Consider the following 25767-nt stretch of genomic DNA (forward strand, 5'->3'; position numbering starts at 1 on the left):
ATTAATCAAGGTCTTCTGATTTTAAACTCAGGAAAATGTATCTTTACAATTCTCTTTTATAATGCTCTGCTCCCATGTACTATATTCTCATGTATATTCAGTAGGGAAAATGTTTTTAATCACTCTTATTTATGTATGTCATATTTCAAAAAAAAAAAAAAAACTTTTCTAAATCTAATTCCAGTGCCCACTGTAGATACATATCTACAGCTGAATTAAAATCCACACATATGTAATATAACCTCCCATTGAAAATAGAACATTATTAGATTCATCTCATTCTCCAAGTGTATGATATACATTGAAAAGAAAATCCTAACAAGTATTCAAGTTATGTGTTTTCTCTGACCAATAAAATCTATATTATTCCTTGGCTATAAATTACTTATCAAGGACTATTGATATTATTATATCAACAATTAAAAGACAGAATTAATTTAACTGCCTCCAGCTAAAAATATGTATATATTTTTAATAGAACTTGTATCCTTTATTTCTTATCTAAACTCGTGAAAAATAGGCATTGTTAAAAAAGCCTAAATTTCCCCTCTCTCCAGCTTCATCAAATATTACTATATTGCTATTTTTTTTATAATTTTTTATTGACAGAGCCCATGCCTGGGTAATTTTTTTTTACAACATTATCCCTTGTACTCACTTCTGTTCCAACTTTTCCCCTCCCTCCCTTCACCCCCTCCCCCAGATGGCAAGCAGTCCTATATAAGTTAAATATGTCACAGTCTATCCTAGATATAATATATGTGTGCAGAACCGAATAGTTCTCTTGTTGCACAGGAAGAATTGGATTTAGAAGGTAAAAATAACCTGGGAAGAAAGACAAAAAAATGCAAGCAATTTACATTCATTTCCCAGTGTTCTTTCTTTGGGTGTAACTGCTTCTGTCCATTCTTGATCAATTGAAACTGAGTTAGATCTTCTCTTTGTCAAAGAAATCCACTTCCATCAGAATACATCCTCATACAGTGTCGTTATTGAGGTATATAATGATCTCCTGGTTCTGCTCATTTCACTTAGCATCAGTTCATGTAAGTCTCTCCAAACCTCTCTGTATTCGTCCTGCTGGTCATTTTTTACAGAACAATAATATTCCATAACATTCATATACCACAATTGACTCAACCATTCTCCAATTGATGGGCATCCATTCATTTTCCAGCTTCTAGCCACTACAAACAGAGCTGCCACAAACACTTTGGCACATACAGGTTCCTTTCCCTTCTTTAGTATCTCTTTGGGTTATAAGCCCAGTAGAAACACTTCCAGCTAAAAATATTAACGTTTTCCTTTTTTTTGTTGCTCAAGTAAGTTTTAATAGAATGGTTTCTGTAATACTGTAATGCCAGAGAAACTGAGCAAGAAAGAGATTAGAGACCAATTTAATAGTTTATTAAATGGAGAGATATACTGGGACCAAATGGATCTTGGTCCCAGGGCTGGACAAGACTATTGTCTCAAAGAATCCAGCACTAAGTATCAGAGAGCAAGCTTTTTTATAGGATAGCAAGAACAATGACATAATGGAGGAAATACCTGGATGGGGATAACCTAATGGGGGGAGGTACCTAAGATGACAATGGAGGGAGGTACTGGAGAGGTTACTGTTATTCTAATGACATCTAAAATGGATAAATCTTTATCCTGTCAAACATTAAGAAGGAATGACTAAAGATACACACACACACACATATAAAATCTAAAGATATAAAACCTTTATCTCATCAACCATTTAAAAGGGAATGATTATAGCCTGGGTTTTTGGGGCAGGGCAACTGAGGTAGACCTTTATCTCATCAAACATTAGGAGGGAAAGATTATAACCTGAGGCAGAATAACTAAATAGGAGAAATAGGGTAACTAAGTCAGGACATCAAAAGGGAAATGTGGCACAATATTCCACACTCTCTTCTAACTATTCAAATCTTTGAATTACCTTCCTCTAGAAGGTCTTAGCACCATAATTTTGAACAAACTTATGTGAAGTAAATAGAAATGAAAAGAAGAAATGAAAATCAAAATAAAACTAGAACAATGCAAGGACTTATGGCAAGGTCAAGTCTCTCCCTGATAACCTCAGAGTTAATCAGCATACAAAGTTCCTTATTTCAATCATGTCAGATCCTCTGCAGTTGGGGGAGCATATGGACAAGTTCACTGTGAGTTAGGTCTGTGGTCATTTGTGCTTTGTGGTGTTCTTCTTTTTTATTAATATATAATGGTTCTCTCTGGGAGCAGGTTTCTTGGGAAGTTTTCAAAGTAATAATCACTTCAAATGCAGCCAGCTGATAAAATCCAAACATTTATTTTCTCCTTCCAAGTCTTATCTCTTTCCTTGGGCCCAGTTAGCTTTCTTAGAGGCCTCTCTGCCATGTTGGTTCCAAGAGCTCTTGCAGCTTGTCTTTTGTCGCCTCCATTGGGTCTCCTGCTCCAAATACTTTGTTCTGCCCCATAGCAGTCTCTAGCTTGTCAATCTTCCAAATTGACTGACTTCACTAACTCAGCTCCTTTTTATGCTCTTTTAGAGGGGTGAACTCAAAGGTTGACCCCTCCTCCGAGAGTGGGATTATGGGAGGTATGAATTCACAAAGTTACAAAGTTAATTGTATATCTCCCCTACTTGTGAACTCCAATGTGTGAGCCAATGTGTTGTGTGGGTCAGAAACCTTTAATAAAACAACTGGATAGATCTCTAGAAGCAAAGCAAAGTTTATTTACATCCTCGAGAATGGGCACCCCACCCATGGAGCAGACAATCGAAGGGAGGAGGCACCATAGGGAGCAGGGTCATCGCTTTTAATCTTTAACGCAAATTCCCCTCCCACCACTGACCCTCATCCTTATTGGCTGAGGATCTTACATTCTAAACGCAGGAACTATTCAAGAAATTGAACTTGACCAATAAGTACATAGGTGCCCATATTTGGCTGAAAATAGGGAGGATAACAAGAAGGGGACTTAAGTATGCCCTTAGGAGGATAGCAGGGAGGAGACTTTAAGTATGTCCTTAAGCTAGCAGGGAGGAGACACTTTAAGTATGCCCTTGACTTAATACTTAAAGTCCTTCAGGCCTACTCAAACTTTGAAATAGATGAAGCTTTACTCAATTTTCACAACTGTCTTGAAAGATCTCACTTTATCTCCTTCAGTGTGAATTCTCAAAGGTGTTAATTTAAGCATTGTTTCTATCATTACCAGTATTAACTTAACACCTTTTAAGGATTTGCTGTAACTGTTAACTCAATTTCACTGAGTTAACACTAGGATTCTAACAGTCCATGACTGGGCCTCTGCTTACAGAGCAGCAGGGCTCATGACAGTTGTGCTGCTCATCAGAAGGGCAACTCACTCCAAGGGAGAAGGGAGAGGTTTGAAGTAGCTCCACCTGTTCCTGCCCAGAGGAACAGACAAGGCTGCAGAAAGGATCAGATTTCTGAGCAGATTATGCACAGTTAGACCAAGGCAGGCAAACCCCAAACTTTTAGAGGCCCGATATCAACTACAAGGTCCTTTTAAGTATGCTGAAATACTAATTAAGGACCTGGGGTAATAGGAGTGGAGAAACAGATCAGAGAGACTGCCAGTTCCAAGACAGGTATCCAATTTCTGGTTGTTTCTAAAAAATAATCCCAAAAACTGAGTCTGTCAGGGCAATTCCAACAGAATAAGGGATTTTAAAGTTAAAGTACAACCAGAAAATCATAGTCTAGTAAATTTAAGCAAGGAATAAAAAATGAAAAGGACTGTTTAAAGGACTTCCAATTAAATCTAGAGCGGGTTGGCCAAAGTTGAAACTTTCAGAAAAGTCAGATCTTTTTTGCTACATACGTTACCTAATTAGAGGTACATGACCCCTTTCAGGCAAGTTAACAGAACTTCTTTAATAAGCTATTGTTCTTTTAAGATCTTATACTTAAAGATAACTAATTCTAGCCTGCATAGGCAACAGTAAAATTTATTTCCCACAATTTTAAAACTGCCCTTAGCCAGGAAGGAGAGTAAGAAATAACTTGTAGCCAGATGTCAATATAGGGATACTGATCTGGATGGCCAGGTTCACCAGTAACTATCTGGTGTACTGCTCGTGCTATTTCTTTATCATATGTTCCTTCTGGTGGCCATTCTATGCCAAAGGAAGGCCACACTTTTTGGCAAAACAGTTTTATCTTTTTTCCCATAATATATCCCATAATCCCATAATCGTGGTGTTCAAATGTCTCAGAAAAATGTTTAAGGAGATGACCTAGTGGAGTTTTTTGGTTTTGAGACAGATTTTCCTATGATAAAGTGACCTTATACCACTAGAACTCCTAATATCTTTTTAACAGTTTTTTTAAACCTTAAGCCACAAAAGAGGCATTAATATACAAGACATACAGAACACTGATCACACTTAGACTGCACAATTGCAACATTCAGGAGGACACTGACATCAAAAGCAAGCCAATGGCATGTCTAGTTTGACACTAATCAAGAACCAAACTAAATAGTGTTTTAAAGGACACCCCAATAGTGACAACCATGTTCGGTTTGACACTTAATCAAGGCCAAGCCAAATAGTGTCTTTAAAAGACACCCACGCTTATACTCTGGAATGCCCAGAGTTGTGCCAATTGGCACACAGAACCAGATGTATCTTAGGAGACACTCAGTGCCAACCGCATCCAGTATGACACTACTTCTCAGAATTTTAACACCTGTCGGTGTCCTGTTATTCTGAGAACCCATGTGTTAGCACAAGCAAGTATCAGACCAGGTGTCTAGGAGACACAAAACCAGAAGGTATTATCCAGTGTCCTGAATAAGAGAATCCAAGTGCCGACACAGACAAAAACAAATCAGATTGGACTTATTCTCTCCTGGCTGAATCGAAAGTATCCACTGTTGGGTATGGCCCCAGCTGGTGAACTGCTCTCTTTTTGGAGCCTCTGGAGGAATCCAGAGGGCTAGCCTCTTCCACGAAAGAGAAAACCCAGATCCCCAACTGTCTTCCAGGCCCAAAGTGGAGACTTTTAATGTCGCTAATCCCTAGTCCCGTTCTCAGTTCTCAATATCTGGCTGGGGGAGCTCCAAAATGTAATACCAGAGAAACTGAACAAGACAGAGGTTTCCAGGCCTTCCTATAATCAGATTGTTCATCATTTTTTATATAACAATAATATTCCATTACCTTCATGTATTACAGCTTATTCAGCCATTCCCCAATTGATGGGCATCAACTCTGAATAGGGAATCTCCATTTTATTAGTAAGTTCATTTCAAATCATTGTAAGAACGTGACTTTCCTCATTGAACCTAATCTCCATCCAAACCATGTGAACCCACTCTCCATGTGAACCTAATTCCCATGTAGACCATGTGAACCTAACCGAGGTAGGACATGACTCCCTCTGTGAGAACTTGACCCTTCCCTAACCCATAAGAGCATATGTTTTCGCTTCTTCTCCTGTGGGAACTTGACCATTCCCTAATCCATAACAACAGGTGTTTTAGCTCTTACTCCCATGAGAACTTGACCATTTTTTAACCTATAAGATAGGTACGTACCACCTGTGTTTTAGCCCCAAATACGTAATTCCAGGAACTCACCACTCCTTGGAACCATTGCTGTTGATAAGGACTGGCCCCCTTGTCAATGCTACATTTGACTAAAACCACCTGGAGCTCTCATTGGTATGTCCCTGTCTTACATGAGGTCTTCATTTGGCCCAAAGCCTTCTTTGTCCTGATTCCTATAAAAAGCGGGCAAAGCATTCTCCATTTTGGAGCCTCATCCATGGAGATATTCATCTGCCTGGGACCCACTTTTCCCAATAGAGTTGAAGGCTGCAGAATGGGGCCCCCAGCCACTCTAATGCCTCGAATCAGTGAAATATTATTTATCTCTTTTCTCTATCCTAATCATAATCCTCATCATTCTTTGTCTGTTTTATTTGCTGTATTAGTTGTCATTGCAAGCAATCTATTCCGTGTATTGTATAATTAAATTTTACTTTCACTTTAATTGAGTCCGAGAACATCATTTTGTAGGAGCGAATCTGACCCTTTCCCTAAAATCACAAAACAAACTCATTTTGCAATTCTTTGCTACCATAAAAAGAACTACTACAGATATTTTTGCACATGTAAGTCATTTACTCTCCAGAATGCTCTCCACAATTCCACCAATAATGCATTAGTGTGTGTGTGTGGTAGGGGGGAGAAGGGGATAGGATAAAGGCTCTCTCAATTTCTTATTTCTCCTTTTTTTTTTTTTATGTCACTATAATGGCTTTACAGTTACAAAGATGACTTGTAAATCTCTGAATGATGATTCGTATTATCAAATCTCTATATTTACTGATTATTCTATAATAAGCTCAAATTCATAAAAATTTCAAAAGATTAATTATTATTCCTCAATCACCAAGATTACTTCTTTTGACCTCACAAAATCTGTTACTGACAATGTAATATATGCTTTCTCCTAAAACTAAAACTTTCATCTTCATTACCTTTCTCATCTAACAGAACAGTCTACCAACTTCTGTCCTCTCTTGCTTCAGCCTTCTACTCTTATTATTATTTTATTAACATCCACATGGATTATTATTACACTAGACTTCTGCGAAAAGGCCAAAAACCCACCTTTTACAGCAATAGATCACAGAATCACAGATTTAAAGCTAGAAGAAACATCTGAGATTATCTAAAACAATTACATCATTTCCCAGTTAAGTAATTGACAGTTTGTCAGGAAAAGCTGCTTACACAGATAGGTAAGTAAAGAAGTCAACATCTAAATGAAGGTCCTCTGAATTGAAATTGCGCATCCTTTTCACTGTCTTATACTGGCTTCCTTATTTTATAAATAAGAAGACAATTCAGTCAGCTTCTCTGGGGTACACGTCAAGATGAAACAACCACAAATAGGTTGTATTATTTGAGGAAGGAGGAAAAAAGCTAATCTACAGGTCAAAAGAGTAAGCCATTAGTCCAGTTCCATAAATGTATCTTTAATAAATCAAAAGCCTTTTCTCAATCTTCATCAACAACAATGCTGACCTCCTCCACCTGGATATGCTCCCCTCAATGATATTCTAACTTTGTTCTCTATTGGTTCTGGATAGTGTTCTAACTTCAACTTTCTAGTCTCCTTTATTTTTGCCCATTAACTATGAATATCCCAGAAAGGTCTGTTAATCATTTTTCTCTATATTCTTTTACCAGGTGATCTAATCATTGTAGTAAGCTTGGTTAACATCTCTATTTAAATAATTTGGAGACATATTTATCCTAGGCTGGTCTCTCTTCTAAGCTCTGCTCTCACATCTTCAACTTCCTATTTGACATTTTAAGCTAGATGTACCACACCCATCAATTTAAGATGGTCACATGGTCATAACACAATTCCTCTTTTTTTCTAAAAACTCATTCTTCCTCACTGTATTTCCTTATTTCAGTCAAACTAATCATCATCATTTCCATCACTCAGGTTCAAAACCTGAATATTATTCTTAACTTTTTACTCTCTACCACTCCACAAATACAATGAGCTTATATTAAATCTTAAGTTTTCTTTCTCCACAACATCTCTTGACTACATACGTATCTCCAGTTACAAAGCTAGACTCAAGTCCAGGCCCTCATCAATTATCACTCTGATTACAAAGTATCCCAAACTTTGTATAACTGATAGGCACTATAACAAATAATTATTTGATCTTCTAAACAACTCTGGGAGGTAGATGACATTATTATTTCCATTTTACAGTTGAAAAAACTGGGATAAACAGAAATTAAATGATTTTCCCAGGATCATACTGCTAGTAAATATCTGAGACTAGATTTGAACTTTACTTTTCTTGACTCAGGACCCTGTGCCACCATTGTACCATCCACTTACTTCCTACCTTATATAAGAGGTTACAAATAAAGACAGAGATATTTTCCCTTAGCTTATTTATCATATTTCATTATTACAGATAGATTGATAAATGGTTGACTAACAGTACATTTTCACTGCTTGTTACATTCCTGAGTTTTATAAAAGGTTCTCATTCTAAGAAGAACCAACTATAAACCTATGAAAGCAGATTCTCATCTCTTAAAACTTGAAAGGCTCTTTTTCATCACTTCAAACAAAATCCAAACATGTTGAGACAGAATAGTTAACAAATAACATGTTGTCTTCATATCACTTAAAATACTTGAAAACTTATATTTAAAATTAAGAACTGGGAATGTAAAGATAAAATATCAAAAGCAGTCGTAAGCAAGCATTGCAATTATATTTACAGAGATGCTTAATATTAGTGTAGTAATCAAAGGTTTTCAAGGTGCTTTTTGTATATTACCATCATTTGGTACAGTTATTACATGAGTTTTATACATGTTCTTTTCCTAAGGATGTGACAATAGGCTTAGCACATAGCAATATAAATAATGAAGGTGAATAACTACCTTTTCTGACTCTGTTATTCATCTCCTATTCATATTACAAATGTAAAACATCAGTGCAACAATAAATATTAGAGGGCCTTCTTAAAGACTTCCAAAGCCATTAAAAGTCATAGCAAAAATATATGGTGGGAAAAACCAAGTATATAAGAAATATTTCTGATGGATGGTAGGCAATATAATGGAAAGCCCACTGGATTGGTTATATGTCTCACCTGTATGCCTTGGAAAGAATTTTTAAGACAAGAAGAGGTATTTGTTATTTGTGATCCAAAAAACTGACTGCAACAAAGTATTTCAAATGGCTTTAGTTAAAATCACTTGATATGTGAATCAAAATCTTATTTCTACCTAAACTGTTTCCCATTTCCCCTAGATAAAATGCAATAGCCATTCTTATCAAAGGAGAGTCAAGGAATGTCTGAACAAGTTGTATGTGCAAGTGTTGAATACTACTGTGCTATAAGAAATAATGAACAGGAAATGATGAACAGAATGATTTCAGAAAAATCAAAAAAAACTTACATGAACTGAATCAAAATGAAGGGAAACAGAACCAGAAGAATATTATAAACAAGAATAGCAATATCATACGATGAATGTATATTAGCCATTCTTAGAAATACAAAGATAATTCCAAAGATCTCATGATGAAAAATACTATCTTGAGAAAAAAAACTGATGGAGTCTCAAGACAATCAAAGCATAGTATTTTTCACTTTATTTTTTTCACAATCTTTTTTTTTTCCCTGGCGGAGTAGGTGTTTTCTTATATCACATGATTAATGTGGAAATGGTTGCATATTTGTATATTCTATAAGTATACATTTATACATGTTTGACATGCATATGTATAGGCTATATCAAATTGATTACTTTTAGGGAGGAAATAAGAGAGAGAAAAGGAAGAGAATATGGGAATAAAAATTTTGAAAAACACATGTTAAAAATTACTACGGTCATTTTCTATTGTGTATGGTATACCAATCCATGCCATTGATGTACTACTTCTATTTCTTCTCCAATACCTGACTGTAGACTGTTTTGATGATCACTGCTTTATAATTCAGTTTGAGATTTGTTATAGGTATACTACCTTCCTTCACTTTTTCTTTATTAATTTCCTTGAAATTTTGGAACTTCTGTTCTTATAAATGAATTCTGTTATGATTTTTTTTCTAGCTCTGTATAATAATTTGATTGGTATAACCCTGAATAAGTGACCCAGGAGCAGTGTTTCTGGAAAATACAGGAACTCAAGAAGATAAATTGTTTTTAGAACCACTTTACAAATCCAAAGGTAGTATTAAAATGTTGTCACTATTATTACTACATATGAGGATACTATGCTGGGTATAATAAATAAATAAATAAATGCATGATTTCTGTGTCTTAACTAAACGAATTCATTCTTCAACTATTTTCTTTTTTAATCAGTTAAAGCACACATTGAGAACTGGTAAGGTTATATCCCTTTACTCAATTTTTTCATCATTATTTCTTTTGAAATTCTAGATCTTTTATTCAGTCTAAGTGGTGAAACAAGTGAAGTTTTAGAACTTTAAGCAATTAACATTTTTATTGGATTTTTGGATACTTATGTAATATGTCTCAAGTCATCTGCTTTTTTAAGATAGAGTATATATGTGTACATACAAGCAAAAATACACATATATACATATACTTACACACACATATCTGTGTTGTAAGAGAAAGATTCAGATATGGTTGTATCTTATATTCATAAGTAAAAAAACTTATTTATAACATCATTCTCAATGCCTCTTAACTGTCCTTTGCTTTGCAATTCAAGCTAGTTTGAATTTCCCTGACAGGAAGAATTTAATTATTGTCTTAATTTGTTCTATTAAATAATTTCTCAGTAGTTTCATTGCTCTGGCAATTAACAAACTCAAAATTTTTATAGACTATTGGCATAGTCTAATTCTGAATAAGCATACTCTCTTCACCTATTTAACTTCTAGAGTACTACTGAAAATTTTAGATATAAATGTCAGACTCTGGATATCTTGCTATGTTAATATATTTTGTGTATTCTGTAGCTATATTTAATTGAAACTTTCTATTCCTTTCAAGCATCACATAGCTTCAAAACAAACAAGCAAATAAAAAAATGATGGAAGGATCTTAAGGATATAGAAATATTAATTCACTTTTACTGAAATTGTCTGACCATTCTGGAAAATAATTTGAGATATTAGAAAATGAACTAAATTACATATGCCCTTTGACTTGGTGATACCAGTTTTTTTCTTTATAAACCCCCCAAAAATTAAAGGACTCATATGTGCAAAAATATAACTATATTCATAGAAAAAAAAACTTTTAAGAAAAAACTGGGAATGGGAGACTGTTTATGTCATACGAAATAGATAACTAATTTGGGTTATGTGAATATAATTATTATCACTATATGAAATTATGTTATTATTATTATTCTATAAAGGCAGCACATCATAGGACAGAGTTTGGAATCAATAAAACATGAAATCAAACCCTAATTTTAATAAACTGTGGTTGTGTGACTCTGGACAAATCATTTAATCTTTTAGTTCCACCAGGCAAATTTCTAAGACTATTATTTTTCTTACGAGAAAAATGAAAATGAGGATGAAATCAGATTATGTTGAGCAAAAAGAAATGGTACTGAGCAGCCTTCTCTGTTCTTAGCAAATGATGAATTAGAGGTGGACACAGGGGATAAAGCATAAGAGGACAAAAAGAAAAGAAATATAAAATTGTCTATCCCAAGAGTAAAAATTAATAGAGAGAATTCACCTTAAAAATGCAAGAAAGGGGGGAGAAAGACAAGAGAAAGCAGAGAACGACCTAAGTCTTTGTTTTTATTACAAAAAACACACTTGAAACATTAAGATTCACACAGCTAAAATAAAAAGTTCCCAAATTCTGACAAACATAAAAAAATATATACCATAAGTAAATAAATAGGCAATCAGGCCTGAAATGCAATTCTTAAAAATTTAGAAATGAGAGGATACCTAGTCATTACTATATGGAAAAAGAAAAAAAAAGTATATTTCTCAACAAGTCTAGAACATTATAAAAAGAAATGAGCATATGGCAGGGCATAAAATCCTCAAAGGCAAATGTAGAAAATCAGAATTATTACATAATTCTTTAATGACAATTACAATAAATGTCTTTCAATAAAAGAAATACAAAGTAGCATGGAAAAAAACTTAGTAAAAAAAATTCATTGAAACAATACATAATTTCATCAAGAAAAAGGATGACAGTAAGAGAATATAGGAAAATTTAGGGTGTGTTCTCTAAACAAATCTTATGAGAAATGTTTTTAAAATTTTCATCTACTAAAGGGAGAACAATGAGATCAATGATAACAAATCTAGAAAAAACAAAACAATAGAAATTCTGAAACTCAAGGAAATGATTTATAATAATGAATGAGAGAATTATTAAATCAATAAAACTAAGACAATGTATTTTTTTATTTAAAGAGAAATCATTAATGTGATTAACAACAACAACAAAAAAACAAACCATAAAATAGCAGCAAAGGAAAATTGAGAAGAAATGAAATTAGCCAAAATTATTTTATCTAGTTATATGACAATAAAACTGAAAAATGAAACAGAAAAACATATTTATGAAAATGTAGATAAAACATTCTCAAAAGAAATTCATGCACAAACTTCCAACAAAAAAATTCACCAGATCAGATGGAATCACAAGCAAATTATATCAAACATTAATGTATAATTAATTCCAATATTACATAAAGCATTTGGAAAATACAAGGACAGGGCCCCACCAAATTCTTTCTCTGATAAAATGCTATTGATACCAAAAATATATAGATAAAATAAGAGAGAAAGTGATGTAGGCAACTATATCTAAGAAATACTAATGGAACCTCTAAAATAAGTAATAAGTTAATGATGAGGTCCTATGAAAAGGTTGCTAAAGCTGGGGATGCAAAAGAATGAGAGTTCTCCAGTGAATTACTATTAAAAATTGAAAATGCACAATAACACGAACAATAATACTATCAATATTTGAGTGTATGTTGGAACTTTGCCTTCTTGAGGCATATGTTCAGAAATGAAATTTTTTAATTCAATTTCTTAGCAAAATTCCAGATGGTTTTTCATAATGAAAAGAAAAAAAAATCTTTGAATCAAATAATCACATGAAGATATGGTATCCAAGATATATTGAAACAAAATACGAAAAGGCCAAGAGTTCTAATGGATGTCATGTCAAAGGCCATGAACAGTTTTCAAAGAAATGACTGCTCTAAAACAGTAACAGCATATATGCTAAAATAAACAAACAAAATCCCAAGGAACAGTACTCACCACAACTGCAAATTGTTCTGGCTCACATAGATTATTATATTCATTCTTGAACTTAGACAGTGAATTTAACTGCTCCTGATCTGGCAAGTGTTTTATTAAGTTCTAACAACAAAAAAAGAAAAAAAGTTTTAAACAATATCTACAAACTACATTTTGAAAACTTGTATTCATATACAAAATTTTCATTATAAAGTTCCCATTAAAAGTAAAAAAAAAAAAATTACATGTGCAAAGGAAGAAAAGAAAGAAAGGAGGGGAAATAGAATTACCTGCAAAATTGATATATGAATTGAATCCAATAATAATATAAATTATATTCTATTAATGACAAAAAAATTTTTCAGGAGTGAAGCTACTAACTGGGGAAATCCTACCATTATTTTACAATATAAAGAATTAAATGACAAAAATTATAGGAAAGAATACTAAAAGCATTAATAGAAGAAATCTACATAGGTGTTATCATTTAGTTATTAATTCATTCAGGGGAGAAAATTGCCTGTTCACTACTAAAATGGAAGCTGATGGGCAAAAGAATAGTCAAGAGAGTATAGTGCCACTGTTTAAATCAATTATCCAAAAGAAATATAGGCTGAAACATAAAATACTTTTGCAGGCAAGTAAAGGAATGATTTCTGTTGAAAGAGTACATGAAGACACAAGATATGTTCTAAGATACTCCAGGAGGAAATATTCAACAGTGGCATCCCTTTTTGTACTTAAATGATAAAATTATCCCGTTGGACAAGATTTAATCTCTTACAAAAAACTCTCATAGAGATGTTTTAATGTATTAAATTTTGAATGCTATAAAAGAATGCTGATGCTAAATGATGATCTTAATTAGGCATATATTAAAATTAACATTTAAAATGTTTAAGTCTCAACACTTGCTAATAATTTATTTAACTCTGACCTTCTGTCATTGTCACACCAGACATACACAAACAGAATAACTCATTCCCAAAAAGGTGTTTAAAAAATTTTAAAGAAAGTAATATTATGACAACATTAGATCAAATTACACATCACTCTCTCACTGATTCAATGTCAATCAAAACAAGAGAAAATAAAGTACAATGTAAGTGATCAAAAGTCAATTATAAATATAAAAAATTAATATTTTATTAGACTTTATGAGACTGATTTTTAATAGTATTATAAATACTTTTTTCCTCATTATACAAAACTGATATAAAATTATGTTAACAAATATTACAAAAAAACACACATTAGTTTCTTCTTTTGGCTAAGCAATTACAATTTTAACTTTTCTAAACTTAAAGGGATGTTGGAAAATATTAATAATATAAATGAAATTTAAAAGTCTATTGTACTAAACATTAATGAAAACTGGTCAAATTCAACAAACACTTAATGAAAAATTACTGTGATAGGCTTTAGAATTAATAGTCATCAAGTACTTAATGCTTTCAAGTGGCTTACAATCTGCTGAAAGGAATGACATGTATAAATAAAGTTACACAAAATAACCTTAATTTCAAATTAATCAAATCTTGATTTTCCATGTATTTTAGAGATAATTCCTTATTTATTTATCTATCTACCTATTTGTTTACTTGTTTATTTATGAGACAAGGTTTTAGTAACCTATCTGGGCTAACAAGTGCAATAGTGACTTATAATCTTATTTTTTTTTTTAAATTAAAGCAGTTAAAAAAAAAAACAACAAAAACAAATGCACAGATAATTTTTAACATTCAGCTTTACAAAATCTTGTGTTTCAATTTTTTTTCCCTTCCCTTTCTCCCACTCCCTCCCCTACACACCAAATAATTCAATGTGAATTCAAGAAGAAATTTTTAAGAAAGCAAAACAGCAACCTCTCTTTCTCTGAGAAACTATTACTTATTTACATTACATCTAATTATTTCTCTTGGAAGTTCAAATTATTCTTAGCACTGACCCTCCAAGTTGTTTGCAATCATTCCATTGCTTTTTTGACATTTATACTTTTCACAAATCTTTCATATGAAAGACATCACACACATTGAGTGTGTGATGTTTTTATAAAACTTTTTTATTTGTTAATAAAATCTATTGGATGGTTGAAATTTTCATTATAAAAATTGAATGACACTGCTTTCCTTTGGATTCTTCAATTAATAAATTTATACATTTTAACCATAGAACACTAACTTGGCAGCAAAACAAGAACAAGGGCAAGAGACATTGAGGAAGGACCTGACCAAATCTGGGAGGTCCAGTGGACTCTTACTGTAGTTTCAAAGAAATTTTGACACAGTGACTCATATTCATATTCATACTGTTTTTATGTACCATAAAAACAAACCTACATGAATTCTGAAATATAGCAGCCAACATTTTCCATTAAATATTAAGAATAAGTGTCACTACTGGGTCTATGTATCAAACAGATCATAAAAGAGGGAAAATTACCCACATGTGCAAAAATATTTGTAGCAGCGTTTTTGTGGTGGCAAGGAACTGAAAATTGATTGGATGTCCCTTAGTTGGGACATGCTTGTGGATAAATTATGGTATAAGAATGTAATAAAATAGTTGTTCTGTAAGAAATGATGAACAGGCTGATTTCAGAAAAGCATGGAAAGACTCACATGAACTGATACTTAGTGAAGTATGCAGAACCAAGGGAGCACTGTAGCCAATAACAAAATTATAATGATTAACCGTAATGGACTTGACTCCTCTAAACAATGTGATGATTCAAGGCAATTTCAATAGACTTGGGATGGAAAATGCTATCTACATCCAGAGAGAAAACTATGAAGACTGAACGTGGAACAAAACATAGTATTTTCACTTTTTAAAATTTTTTTTTCCTTTCTAATGTTTTTTTTTTTCCCTTTTTATTATTTAGTGACCAAAGAATCCAAATGATACTGTTGATAGAGTCCAGGCCTAGAGTCAGACTTAGTTTTATATCAAGCATCAGGAACTTATTGGATGTATGACTCCAGGAAAGGCACTTAACTTCTCCTGCTTCAATTAACCATAAAATGAACATAATAATAGTGTCTACCTCTTAGGACTATGATGAAGATTAAATGAGACAATACTTATAAAGCACATAGTACAGGCTTAATTAATACCTATTGCCTTCCTCCCTCACAGTTTTGATTTTCCAGTAATTAATAAAAGGAAGACCATCTTGTATTCAAAGAGACATCTGAAAATTATTAAAATGCCCATGTAATTAGTTATCTTTTATCTTATAGGTCCTTTCAGCAACTTAGGGAAAAAAGAAATTTTGTAAATGACTATTTAATTTTATTGTCATGATGATTTAAAGTATCCTGCTTAAAATTATGTTTCCTAGTAAATATGTAGCACATTTATGTTAAAAAAAAATTAACGTACAACTGTGGAAATGGGAAGAAGAGAATAGAACTACTAAAGTATATTTAATGGCATAAGATATGTAACTAGGAATGTATGAGGCATCTGTGGGGTTAAACTGTCTTGATTTAACTTGATTTAGTTCCCAAAGTCATATCCATTAATATCATTCAGCTATTAACAAGTCCAAGTCCACAGGATTCGTTATTGTCTTTATTTTTTTTAAGATAAGATTAAAAGTAAAAAAGAAACAATAAAGTCTAAGTGAAATTCAATAAGTAGTGATTCCAAGGAGGAAAAAAATTATATTAAATGAAAAAACTGAGAAAATGTAATTAAAAATATAGCTGTATAAGTGACTTAGAAATTACTGTAATATGAAATATTTCTGGAAAATGATATGCTCCTAATTTCTCAAGGTCACTTTCTGTTTTGTTGAACATAAAAAGATACAAAATACGACTTTTTTTATTTGTGTGGGGAAAACAACTATGAGTTATTGCTAAGCATCTCAAGAGATGCTCAAGAGAAAGGTAGTAAATGTTTATTTCTGAATCCTATTCAATAATGTGTGCACTTTTTAAAAAAAAACCTTATTCTAAAATTAATCAAAATAATTTGGGGGTCACAAATTACCATAAATAAGGATGAGATTTTTAAATGAAACATGAGAATTTTGAAAATGGTGGATTTAATTTATGGATTTTATATATATTAAAACCCAAATACAGAAAAAAAAGTTTAAAAGGTCAATACTCTCAAGACACATTCTCTCTCTAGCCAAATACCAAAAGTAAATATCAAAAACATTTCTAAGAGTCACAAAGAATCAAAGCTGTTCAATAAACATTCATTCAACAAGTATTTATTGAGTATCTACCACATACAATGAATTTTACTAACCTCTATAGAGGATACAGATATAAACTAAGATACCATACTGACTAAGAAGGAATTTATGATCTAGCAAAGAAGATGAGACACATAGACAAATAAGATAATGCACTATGTTGTAAAAACTGTTCAAGAAAATGCTGTTGACTGAAGAGTCATATATATTAGCCTTTTTAGATCAAAACATCTGTCATTCTCACATTATACAAGCTTGGGGGGGAAAAAAAATCACACGACACTGTTTTGTTGGTCAACAAAGCAGGAAAAAGTAGTGTCACAGAATATTTCACTACCAACTAAGCCTGATACAAAATATGAAGGGTGGAGAGAGTAAGAAAAATGCCTTTATTTTATTTACAAGTTGATTTTAACCTACTTTTCAATGAAAGTTTGTTGTTTTCTAATGTATGTTCTCTAATTTCATATCCTTTGCCCAGCTCTCTCAAGTTTTTAATAAGATACACCATTCTTATCTATAATACTGCTGACTAGTTATGACAAAATTATGCTAGTTCATCTAAAGTGGGTCTGCATTGCCACAAAGTGATAATTAACAGTATCATAGATTTAGAGCTGAAACAGATCTTAAAGGTTATCTATTCCACTTCTCTCATTTTAAAGAGAAGGACACCAAAGCCCAGAGTGGTAAAAGGGGCTTTAGATAGGTGTTTTAGATGGGAATCACACCAGGTCTCCCAGGCTCTAGTTAAATATTCTATTCATTAAGGCCCCAATACCTATTTTCCTTAATTAACTATTCACAACATTTTACCACAATGTAACAGACCTTCTCTCCCATCTTCCCATTCCTCAGGCTATCCTTCAGGTATTTCCCATCTCATTTACAATCCAACTCTTAGCAAGAGTGACTATCACATCCCCAACATTGCCTGTTCTTCCTTCCTTCTCAACCTCTTTTACTACATCATCAATTTATCATATCCAACTGAAATTACATTCTCCAAAATAATTGGTGATATGTCTCTTAATTGGAGAATTTAATGACCTCCTCTCAATGTTCATCCTTTTTAACCTTACTGCACAATATGAAGCTCCTGATTACCGTTTCTTCTGAGAATTCTCTGGGCATTCTTTATCAGTTTCTTTTGCTGGACCATCATTTATACTCAGCCCCTTAATTATGCGTATACACCAAGGCTCTGAGATTTTCACTTCTCCTTCTTTACTATCTGTTTCCTCATTAGCTCCCATGGGTCAATTACCTTCTCTGTGCCAATGACCACAAAAATCTATATATCCAGGCAAATATCTCATTGAGCTCCAACTTGGTATTTGTTGCTGTTCAATCATCATGACCCTATGGACCATAATGTCTATGAGATTTTCTTGTCAAATAGGAGTAGTTTGCCAGTCGGGTTCTCTGTTGGATTAAGGCAAACAGCGCTTTAAGTGATTTGCCCAGGGACACACACTAGTAATTATCTGAAACCAGATCTCAACTCAGATCTCCCTAATGCTCAGGCCAGTGCTCTATCCATTGAGCTATCTCACTGGTTCCAATTGACAATATCACCTGCCAACTTGATACTTTCACAGGGATAGACCTGCTAAATGTATCCAAACAAAACCCATCTTTCCTCTCAACCTTCTGCTGCAGATACTAATACTTCTGGCTAATGATTCTACCAGACTTCCAGCTATCCAGGTTTATAATCAAGGGGTTCTTTGTCTCTTCTTCTTCCCTCAAATCTAATCAGCTGCAAAATTTTGTCAATTCTACTTCCAAAACATGTGTTGCATATTATTTATATATTATATATTTCACAGCCAATCTAGTTCTGGTCCTCATCACTAACTACTTGCCCAAACTATAAGATTAGCTTTCTAAAAAGCACCATTTCCTTCAAATGATCCCAGAAAGCTGACAAAAATGACATTCTCAAAGCACAAGTCTAAATATTTCATTGTCCAGTTCAAAAAACAAACAATCCCTGGAGAGCCCCTCTTGCCAGTAGGATAAAATACAAACTCCTCTGTACAGCTTTTAAAGTTCTTCTCTTATAACTAACTGCTAAAGCTCCTCTCTGTCTGGCCCTAACCTCCTTTTCTAGATTTGTTACACACTCATCTTCATGCCCTATAGTTTATCCAAAATATTTTTTTGCAAATGGAGCCAAAGCCAACAAAATTTTTCATTCTCACAATGCTTTCCATAATACATGATCTCTAAAGTTTCTATGACCTTTTTTTTCTATCTGTAAAGTCACAGTTTCACTTAGAATTCTGTCAATTCTGTTAGATAATTCTCTTTGATAATCTTTCTAATCTCAAAAAAAAAATCTAAATTTTGCTTGATATAACATAAACATGTGTGTATGTGTATAAAACATTATCAATGAGAAAAAGTTGTTGCAGGGAATTTTTTGTATGGAGATCTACTGCCCTCCTTTATACTTAGTATTTCACATGGAGAATACCAAGGAAAATGAAAAATAACAAAACATAAACACCACTATAGGGTCTTTGATTCCTTACTTGAGAGATATGGTCCAAAATTCTACAGACAACTGCCAGATAATTGGCATGTAAGGTCAAAATAGAATTGATATCTTTTACTCAGTTACCCCTCTATTCTGTCAAAGGAACTATTCTTCTAGTCACTCAAATTGGAAACCCCAGTTTGAACTTAAATTTATCACTCTCAGTCATACCACATTCAATTAGTTTCTTAATACTGTTCTAACTACAACCAAAAAAAAACCTCTCTCAAAACCATCCCTTTCTTCACTAATATCATAAAAACCCTAAAGCAGAATTGTATTACCTCTTGCCTAAGCTACTAGAGGAACTTCTGTTCTAAGGCCTTGATTTTTGCCTAGCTGTTTGTTTTATTGGTTACAAACTCTACTAGGCAACTATTTTAGAAAAAAACAAACAAACCCATCTACTAAGTTCAGTTCCTTCCTACTCACCAATCATCTCCACAGCTTTTTAACCACCTTGCTATTCATCCCTTGACTTCAGCAGTTCTAGAACCATGAATTATGGTCAAGTCAATTCGGTCATTGTTCCTGGATAGAGGGTATGCCAATTTACTCCTCTATTGCCCTACTCACCAAGCCAGTAACACTCTGAACTGAAGTATGCCAGACAATCATTTTTGAGTGTAGGTATTCTCTCCACCAGAATAAGTGTCTTTAAGGAAGGCGCTGTTTTTTTCTTTCTAATTTGAATCCTCAGAAACAAGTACAATAGTAGATACACCAAAAATACATAATTTTTTTATTTGTTCAACAAATGATACATGCTCCCAATTGGTTAACTTATTTCAAATCATCTTACAGATAGCCATTAAAGTAATTTTTCTAAACTGTTATCTTTTGCTAAGAAAAACAAAGAATAAAAAATTCACCACTTCTCTGGTTACCAATTGCCTAAACAATCAAATGCAAGCCCTTCTATATGATATTAAAGGCCTGCACAATTCAATTTCTTAAACATTTTAAGTATTATTCCCAGACACATATTCAATGGTTCTTTCTTTTGGTTTCCTTACTGCTCCCTATAAATGACAGTCTTTCTCCTATCTTTGTGCCTTTGAATCCATTCCTTATTTATATTCATCTCCTTTAAGAATGTGCACTCTTGTGGGCAGGTAGGTGTCACAGAGGTCAGAGAACCAGCCATGAAGTCAGGAGGACCTGGGTTCAAATCTGACCTCAGACACTTAATACTTCCTAGCTATGTGACTCTGGGCAAGTCATTGCTGTGCATTCTTTTCCCCTCAGGGGAAAAAAATGTGCACTCTTTATGTCCTCTTTCCACCTGCAGAGCTACCATGGTCCTTCTCTAAAAATTAACACATGATTTATTTTGTGTTTTTTATATATGCAAACACACACACACACACACACACACACATATGTTGTCTTCAACAGAACATAAACTCATAAAGGACTGGAATTATTTTACTTTTGTCATTTTTTTTAATGCCAGTACCTAGCATATACTTTTAATACAGTCTTATTATTGATTTAGATACTTTTAAAAAACTGTTTTGAAATATCAGCTTAACTATTTTTGAGCTCTCTAGAATTCAATTGTACTAAGAAATTAAATCATACTGTACAGATGTCTTGGCTACTGGGTATTATTAAAAAAAACAATCCTAATATTGTAAATAACAACAACCTAAAAGAATATGGACACAAAAAAATTATACAGATTGATGAATAAAATGTTATCTGATACAAAATGTTGCACAACTAAACTTGGGAAATACATAACCAAACTGTGGAAAGGATACATCAAGGGAGGGTTTCCAGTAAAGAAAATTTTAATTGAATAAAAAAAGTTCCATGTAATGAAAGCGCATGTTGATACATTCTTGTAAAAACTGCAATTTTCAGCTGTTTACCTGAATCATCGACTCTGCCAACTGTGTTTCATCTACTTCCAATATCATTATTTTTATTTCTTCATAAGGCACACGAAAAGAACCCAGAAAAATTGCTGAAAAAGATTGAATGACAAAAAAATTGAATGAACAAATAAAAATAATGAATGAGAAAACAAGTTTTATATTATTTCAAATTTATCAAAAAGGAACTATGTCCAACATAAGACTCTGGCAAATTTGAAAAATGAAGCTTTTCTTCTTTTTCGTATTACTTTGGGCCATTTTCAGTTCTGGGACTTAACACTAAACTTCATATGCTCTTAATTATTTTCCTGTAGAGACTCTTGCAGAATTGCACTTAATGTTTACATACAGGCTATTACAAAAACAATGCAACAATCTTAATGTGTAATAAAGAGTTGATAAATCCATTTGAATAATGAGATTTGATGCATTTTAATATCATAAAATATGACTGTAATCACAATGAAATATTTCTTACATCATTCTATATAAAAATTTCAAGATTTGTTCATCATATAAAAAGTTTTATTTTTTTTTTTAAAGCAGATCCTATAAAAAGAATATAGAACCACAGATCTAAATAGAAAGGACCTCTGGGGTTGCCAACTCCTCAAGACACATTCTTTTTTTTGAGATAAAGATTAAGACTCAGAGATATGTTCTTTCCCAAAAAATAAGTACATAATAATTGAAAAATGATTTGAACTCAACTCCATATTCAGTGCTGCCTCTTTATGCATTCATACCAATACAAAACACAAAAATCTCCCACTTGCCCAATATCTTAAATATTTAACAATGATTAATATTTTATATCTTATTATTCCTACAATGCCCAACATTTTTTCAAACTTTTGAACCAATTTCATCGAATTCCTTTTTTAGAGGAAGCATACCTATTATTGCTATTTCACTCAAGCCAAAATATATTATACACACTAAATAAATCCATTTTAATATATACATGGTGAACCAAGAATCATAATGAATATTAGTTATTGTACTTCTTTTAGCCTTTCATCCATTCTATCTGTAATACAAATCATGATTTCCCTACTTTCTAAGACAAATCATTTTATTTGTTCCAGTACTAAATGATCACAAACTTCTTTGTGGCCCTACAATCTTTTTATTCATGTCCTTACTTTATCTTCTTCCATAGGAAGTTGACACAATTCCCTGTCTTTATGAGGCTCTTCCACTCAGAATTCCTAATCTGTTGTATTATCTTTACATAGTAAGCCAAAAAGCCTAAGTCATTCCGTGGCTCTTTCATGTAATAAATAAGCTTTATAACAGCTAATTTCCTCATTGCTAAAGAGCCTTTATAAATTTCTTAATTTCATTTCATTTGGGAGTTCTAGTCTAAAAGGTAGATGTTAAAAGAAGCCTAAACCAGAGGTAAAGCATTAACATAAATGGTTCTATGATTGGCACAAATATGGTGATCCTAATAGCATTTAACAAAGTTTAAAATATATGATTTTTTTCTTAAATATTAAGCTTCCAAAAAAGTGGAATCTTATCCTCAAATTTCCTTCTTGCTCAAGGTAAAGATATATTTTTGACTATTTTCTTTCAACAAAATATTTCTGAAGTTTATCCATTAAAATGTTTAGATTTCTAAATATTACATAGAATTTAAATTTATTAAGAGGTAAGAATTCCAAAATTCCAGGACACTTACAATATAAGTGAGAATAAAATAAGATTAAAAGCAACACAAATTGGTTTATTGATTAAGCAAAATAACTACTTGCTTCAAATAAAACAATCTAGAAACATTTATATAGCAAAAAATCCCTCTTCAAATTCTATTATATCATGTCACATAAATTAAGTTCAGTGAAATCTAAGCAATATAATGAAACATGAAATTGTTAAAAAAGAAATACTACCTCTCCTTCTACCTTCAGTCCTTACACATGCTAGGCCAGCAAAATTTTATTATATACCTATAGTTCCTTTGAAATGTATGCTTTCCAAGTAGAGCATAAAGATATTTGATCTCCTGTACATCAGTATTTCAGTGAAAAAATTCATTCATCTGTCTGCTTTAGTATTATAATTTTGACAAACATTAAAACTCAGCTTTTCCCAATAAAATCTTTGAAACTTTTAAAGGGAGTAATGGCAGTTACTATGTCATAAATCTTTTATATTCTTTACTATCTCTCCCTTCTTTATCTATAAGTAAGGTTTGGAGTTTTAACTCACTATCAAAAATAAGTCTTAAAATATAATTATTCTTTTATCCCACTTGGTCATTACATACTCCAAGCATGTATTTTTAAAAATGCAATTTTTTTGGAAGAGGTAAGATTAATTTCATTCTTTAAATTCTTCCTTACCTATTCCTTAAGTTCACTAATTTAACAATTTAAATTGCCCTCGAGCAAAAACAATATTTTAAAATATATTGTGTAAATCTCCACCAAAGAAATTTAGAGACAGAACTAAGGAAAAGAAAGCAGACATACTATCAATTAACTAATATGAAAAGACTGTTAACTTACAAAGGTTTTGGGCAATTTTGGAATCCAGAACTTTCAGTTCTTTGATTCGTTTCTTTATTGTTCTCTTTTCTGCAAAGTCCTCCTCCTCCTTTTTCTCTGCAAATGAAGGATAATTACTACAAATGAGTGAATTTCATGTAGAATAAAAACATAAACAAGCATCAAAAAATTAAAAAACATTTTTAATGAATCTGGAAATTTGAAAGAAGCAAAGAAGATCCTACTTTTTAAAATCAATTAAAAATTTGATATATACATGTCATTTTATAAAGATATTATATAAACATCTCAGTTACTTCATTTAGGTCCTGGTTCATTTGTACACACATATAAATCGATATGTATGTAACAAATAGATGCATGTAAATCATACATCCAGAAAAACAAAAGTAATATTTACTCTGGGATTGCAAGGGCATTTTTAGATAATTCAGTAGCACTATAAGAACAACAGAATTCAGAAATGCAATTTATTATCTAATTGAATTTTTAAAAACTTTCTTTACTGTCTCTCCCTTCCATATATGTAAGTAATAAAGATTTGGAGATCTAATTTACAATCACAAATAAGTCTTCAACATGCTATTCTTCTTTCCTTCCATATTTGATATACTTCAAAAACATGATTTATTGCTCTAATTCAAGATCAAAAAAATTTTAAACTTTACACCAAGTATTAATTATAAGTTATTATTAGTTTCTTTGAATTTGAAAAATTAAATTAATATAATGGAAAACAATTTAAATTTATAATTATTTGTAGTGTGGCTTTGAATTTTTCATTTAAATTTCCTTCCTCTCAACACACTAATATAGATAGATGATGACTGTCATCTATGCGTAAATACAAAAACAAGCAAAACAGCTCCTTGGGAGCAAACCATCCTTTGACTTTTTTTCAATTCCTCAGTCCTCACAATATCTGGCATATAATAGGTGCTTAATGAATGCATATTGATTGACCATATGGAAAATCTGCTTAGTTGAAAATCCATAGTCCTAATAAGGTAAGGGTTCAGTCACAAAATGACTCAGGTTCTATATTATATTTTGTATTTAATAAATGGGTACTGAAGATCTAAACCACCCATGAATGTACATAAACAGACAGAGGAACACCCAAAATTTGCTGAATTGTTATTTATTTGTGCCTCTAACATATATGGATGGCATTATAATTAAGTGTATTTTGATGGAGATTAAGGAACTTAAATTCGTTTGAAAGCATTGCATAAAACATACTGAATTTAGGTGTACATTCAGTTTGTTTCCCGACCTAAAAAAAAAAAAAATCTTACAATAAATAAAATCCTAATTGGTAGAAACTCTAAATTAAGCACATACAGGTTGTTCTGCATGTCTAAGTGTACATATAAAAATATGTACATATGTACAGACATCCATCCACCTGGGAAAATCAACAGAACTGATAGAGAAACAAATTTCAGAAAAGCTTTGTCTGGATGGAAGCCAGAAATTCTCAGAGAGGATAGGAAGAAAAATATTGAAGAGATGAGGAAGCCAGTGCAAAGGCACAGAGATTGTAGATATACCAACCTATGAGAAGGACAAACAATCAGTAGACATAGAGCAGTATGACTAGACGCAACAGTTCCTAGAGGAAAATATGGTAAAAGAAGCCAAGTAACAAAGAGGACAGGCAGCAAAAAGTTTTAAATGACAAAATATAAGGAATACAAAATTAATAATGAGAATAAAATTATTTGATAATATTGAGAATAAGTAAATTCTTTATAGCCCAAAGATTGCTTCTGAATTTTCAAAAATCTGATGGATTTTTGGTTAATGTAAAGAC

At 32.3% G+C, this 25767-nt stretch overlaps 1 protein-coding gene across 1 annotated transcript in view; it reads right to left on the minus strand.

Moving 5' to 3' along the window:
* Window positions 1-25767, minus strand: part of DIAPH3 (diaphanous related formin 3) — a 419718-nt gene that overhangs the window by 217238 nt on the left and 176713 nt on the right. The window contains exons 17-19 of the mRNA XM_051983890.1: window positions 23952-24047; window positions 21430-21524; window positions 12816-12917 (exon numbers count right to left, since the gene is read on the minus strand). Coding sequence (XP_051839850.1) covers window positions 12816-12917; window positions 21430-21524; window positions 23952-24047 — 293 coding nt within the window. The remainder of the gene's footprint in view (window positions 1-12815; window positions 12918-21429; window positions 21525-23951; window positions 24048-25767) is intronic.

Source organism: Antechinus flavipes, chromosome 3 (assembly GCF_016432865.1).
Source record: "Antechinus flavipes isolate AdamAnt ecotype Samford, QLD, Australia chromosome 3, AdamAnt_v2, whole genome shotgun sequence".
Lineage (NCBI taxonomy): Eukaryota > Metazoa > Chordata > Mammalia > Dasyuromorphia > Dasyuridae > Antechinus > Antechinus flavipes.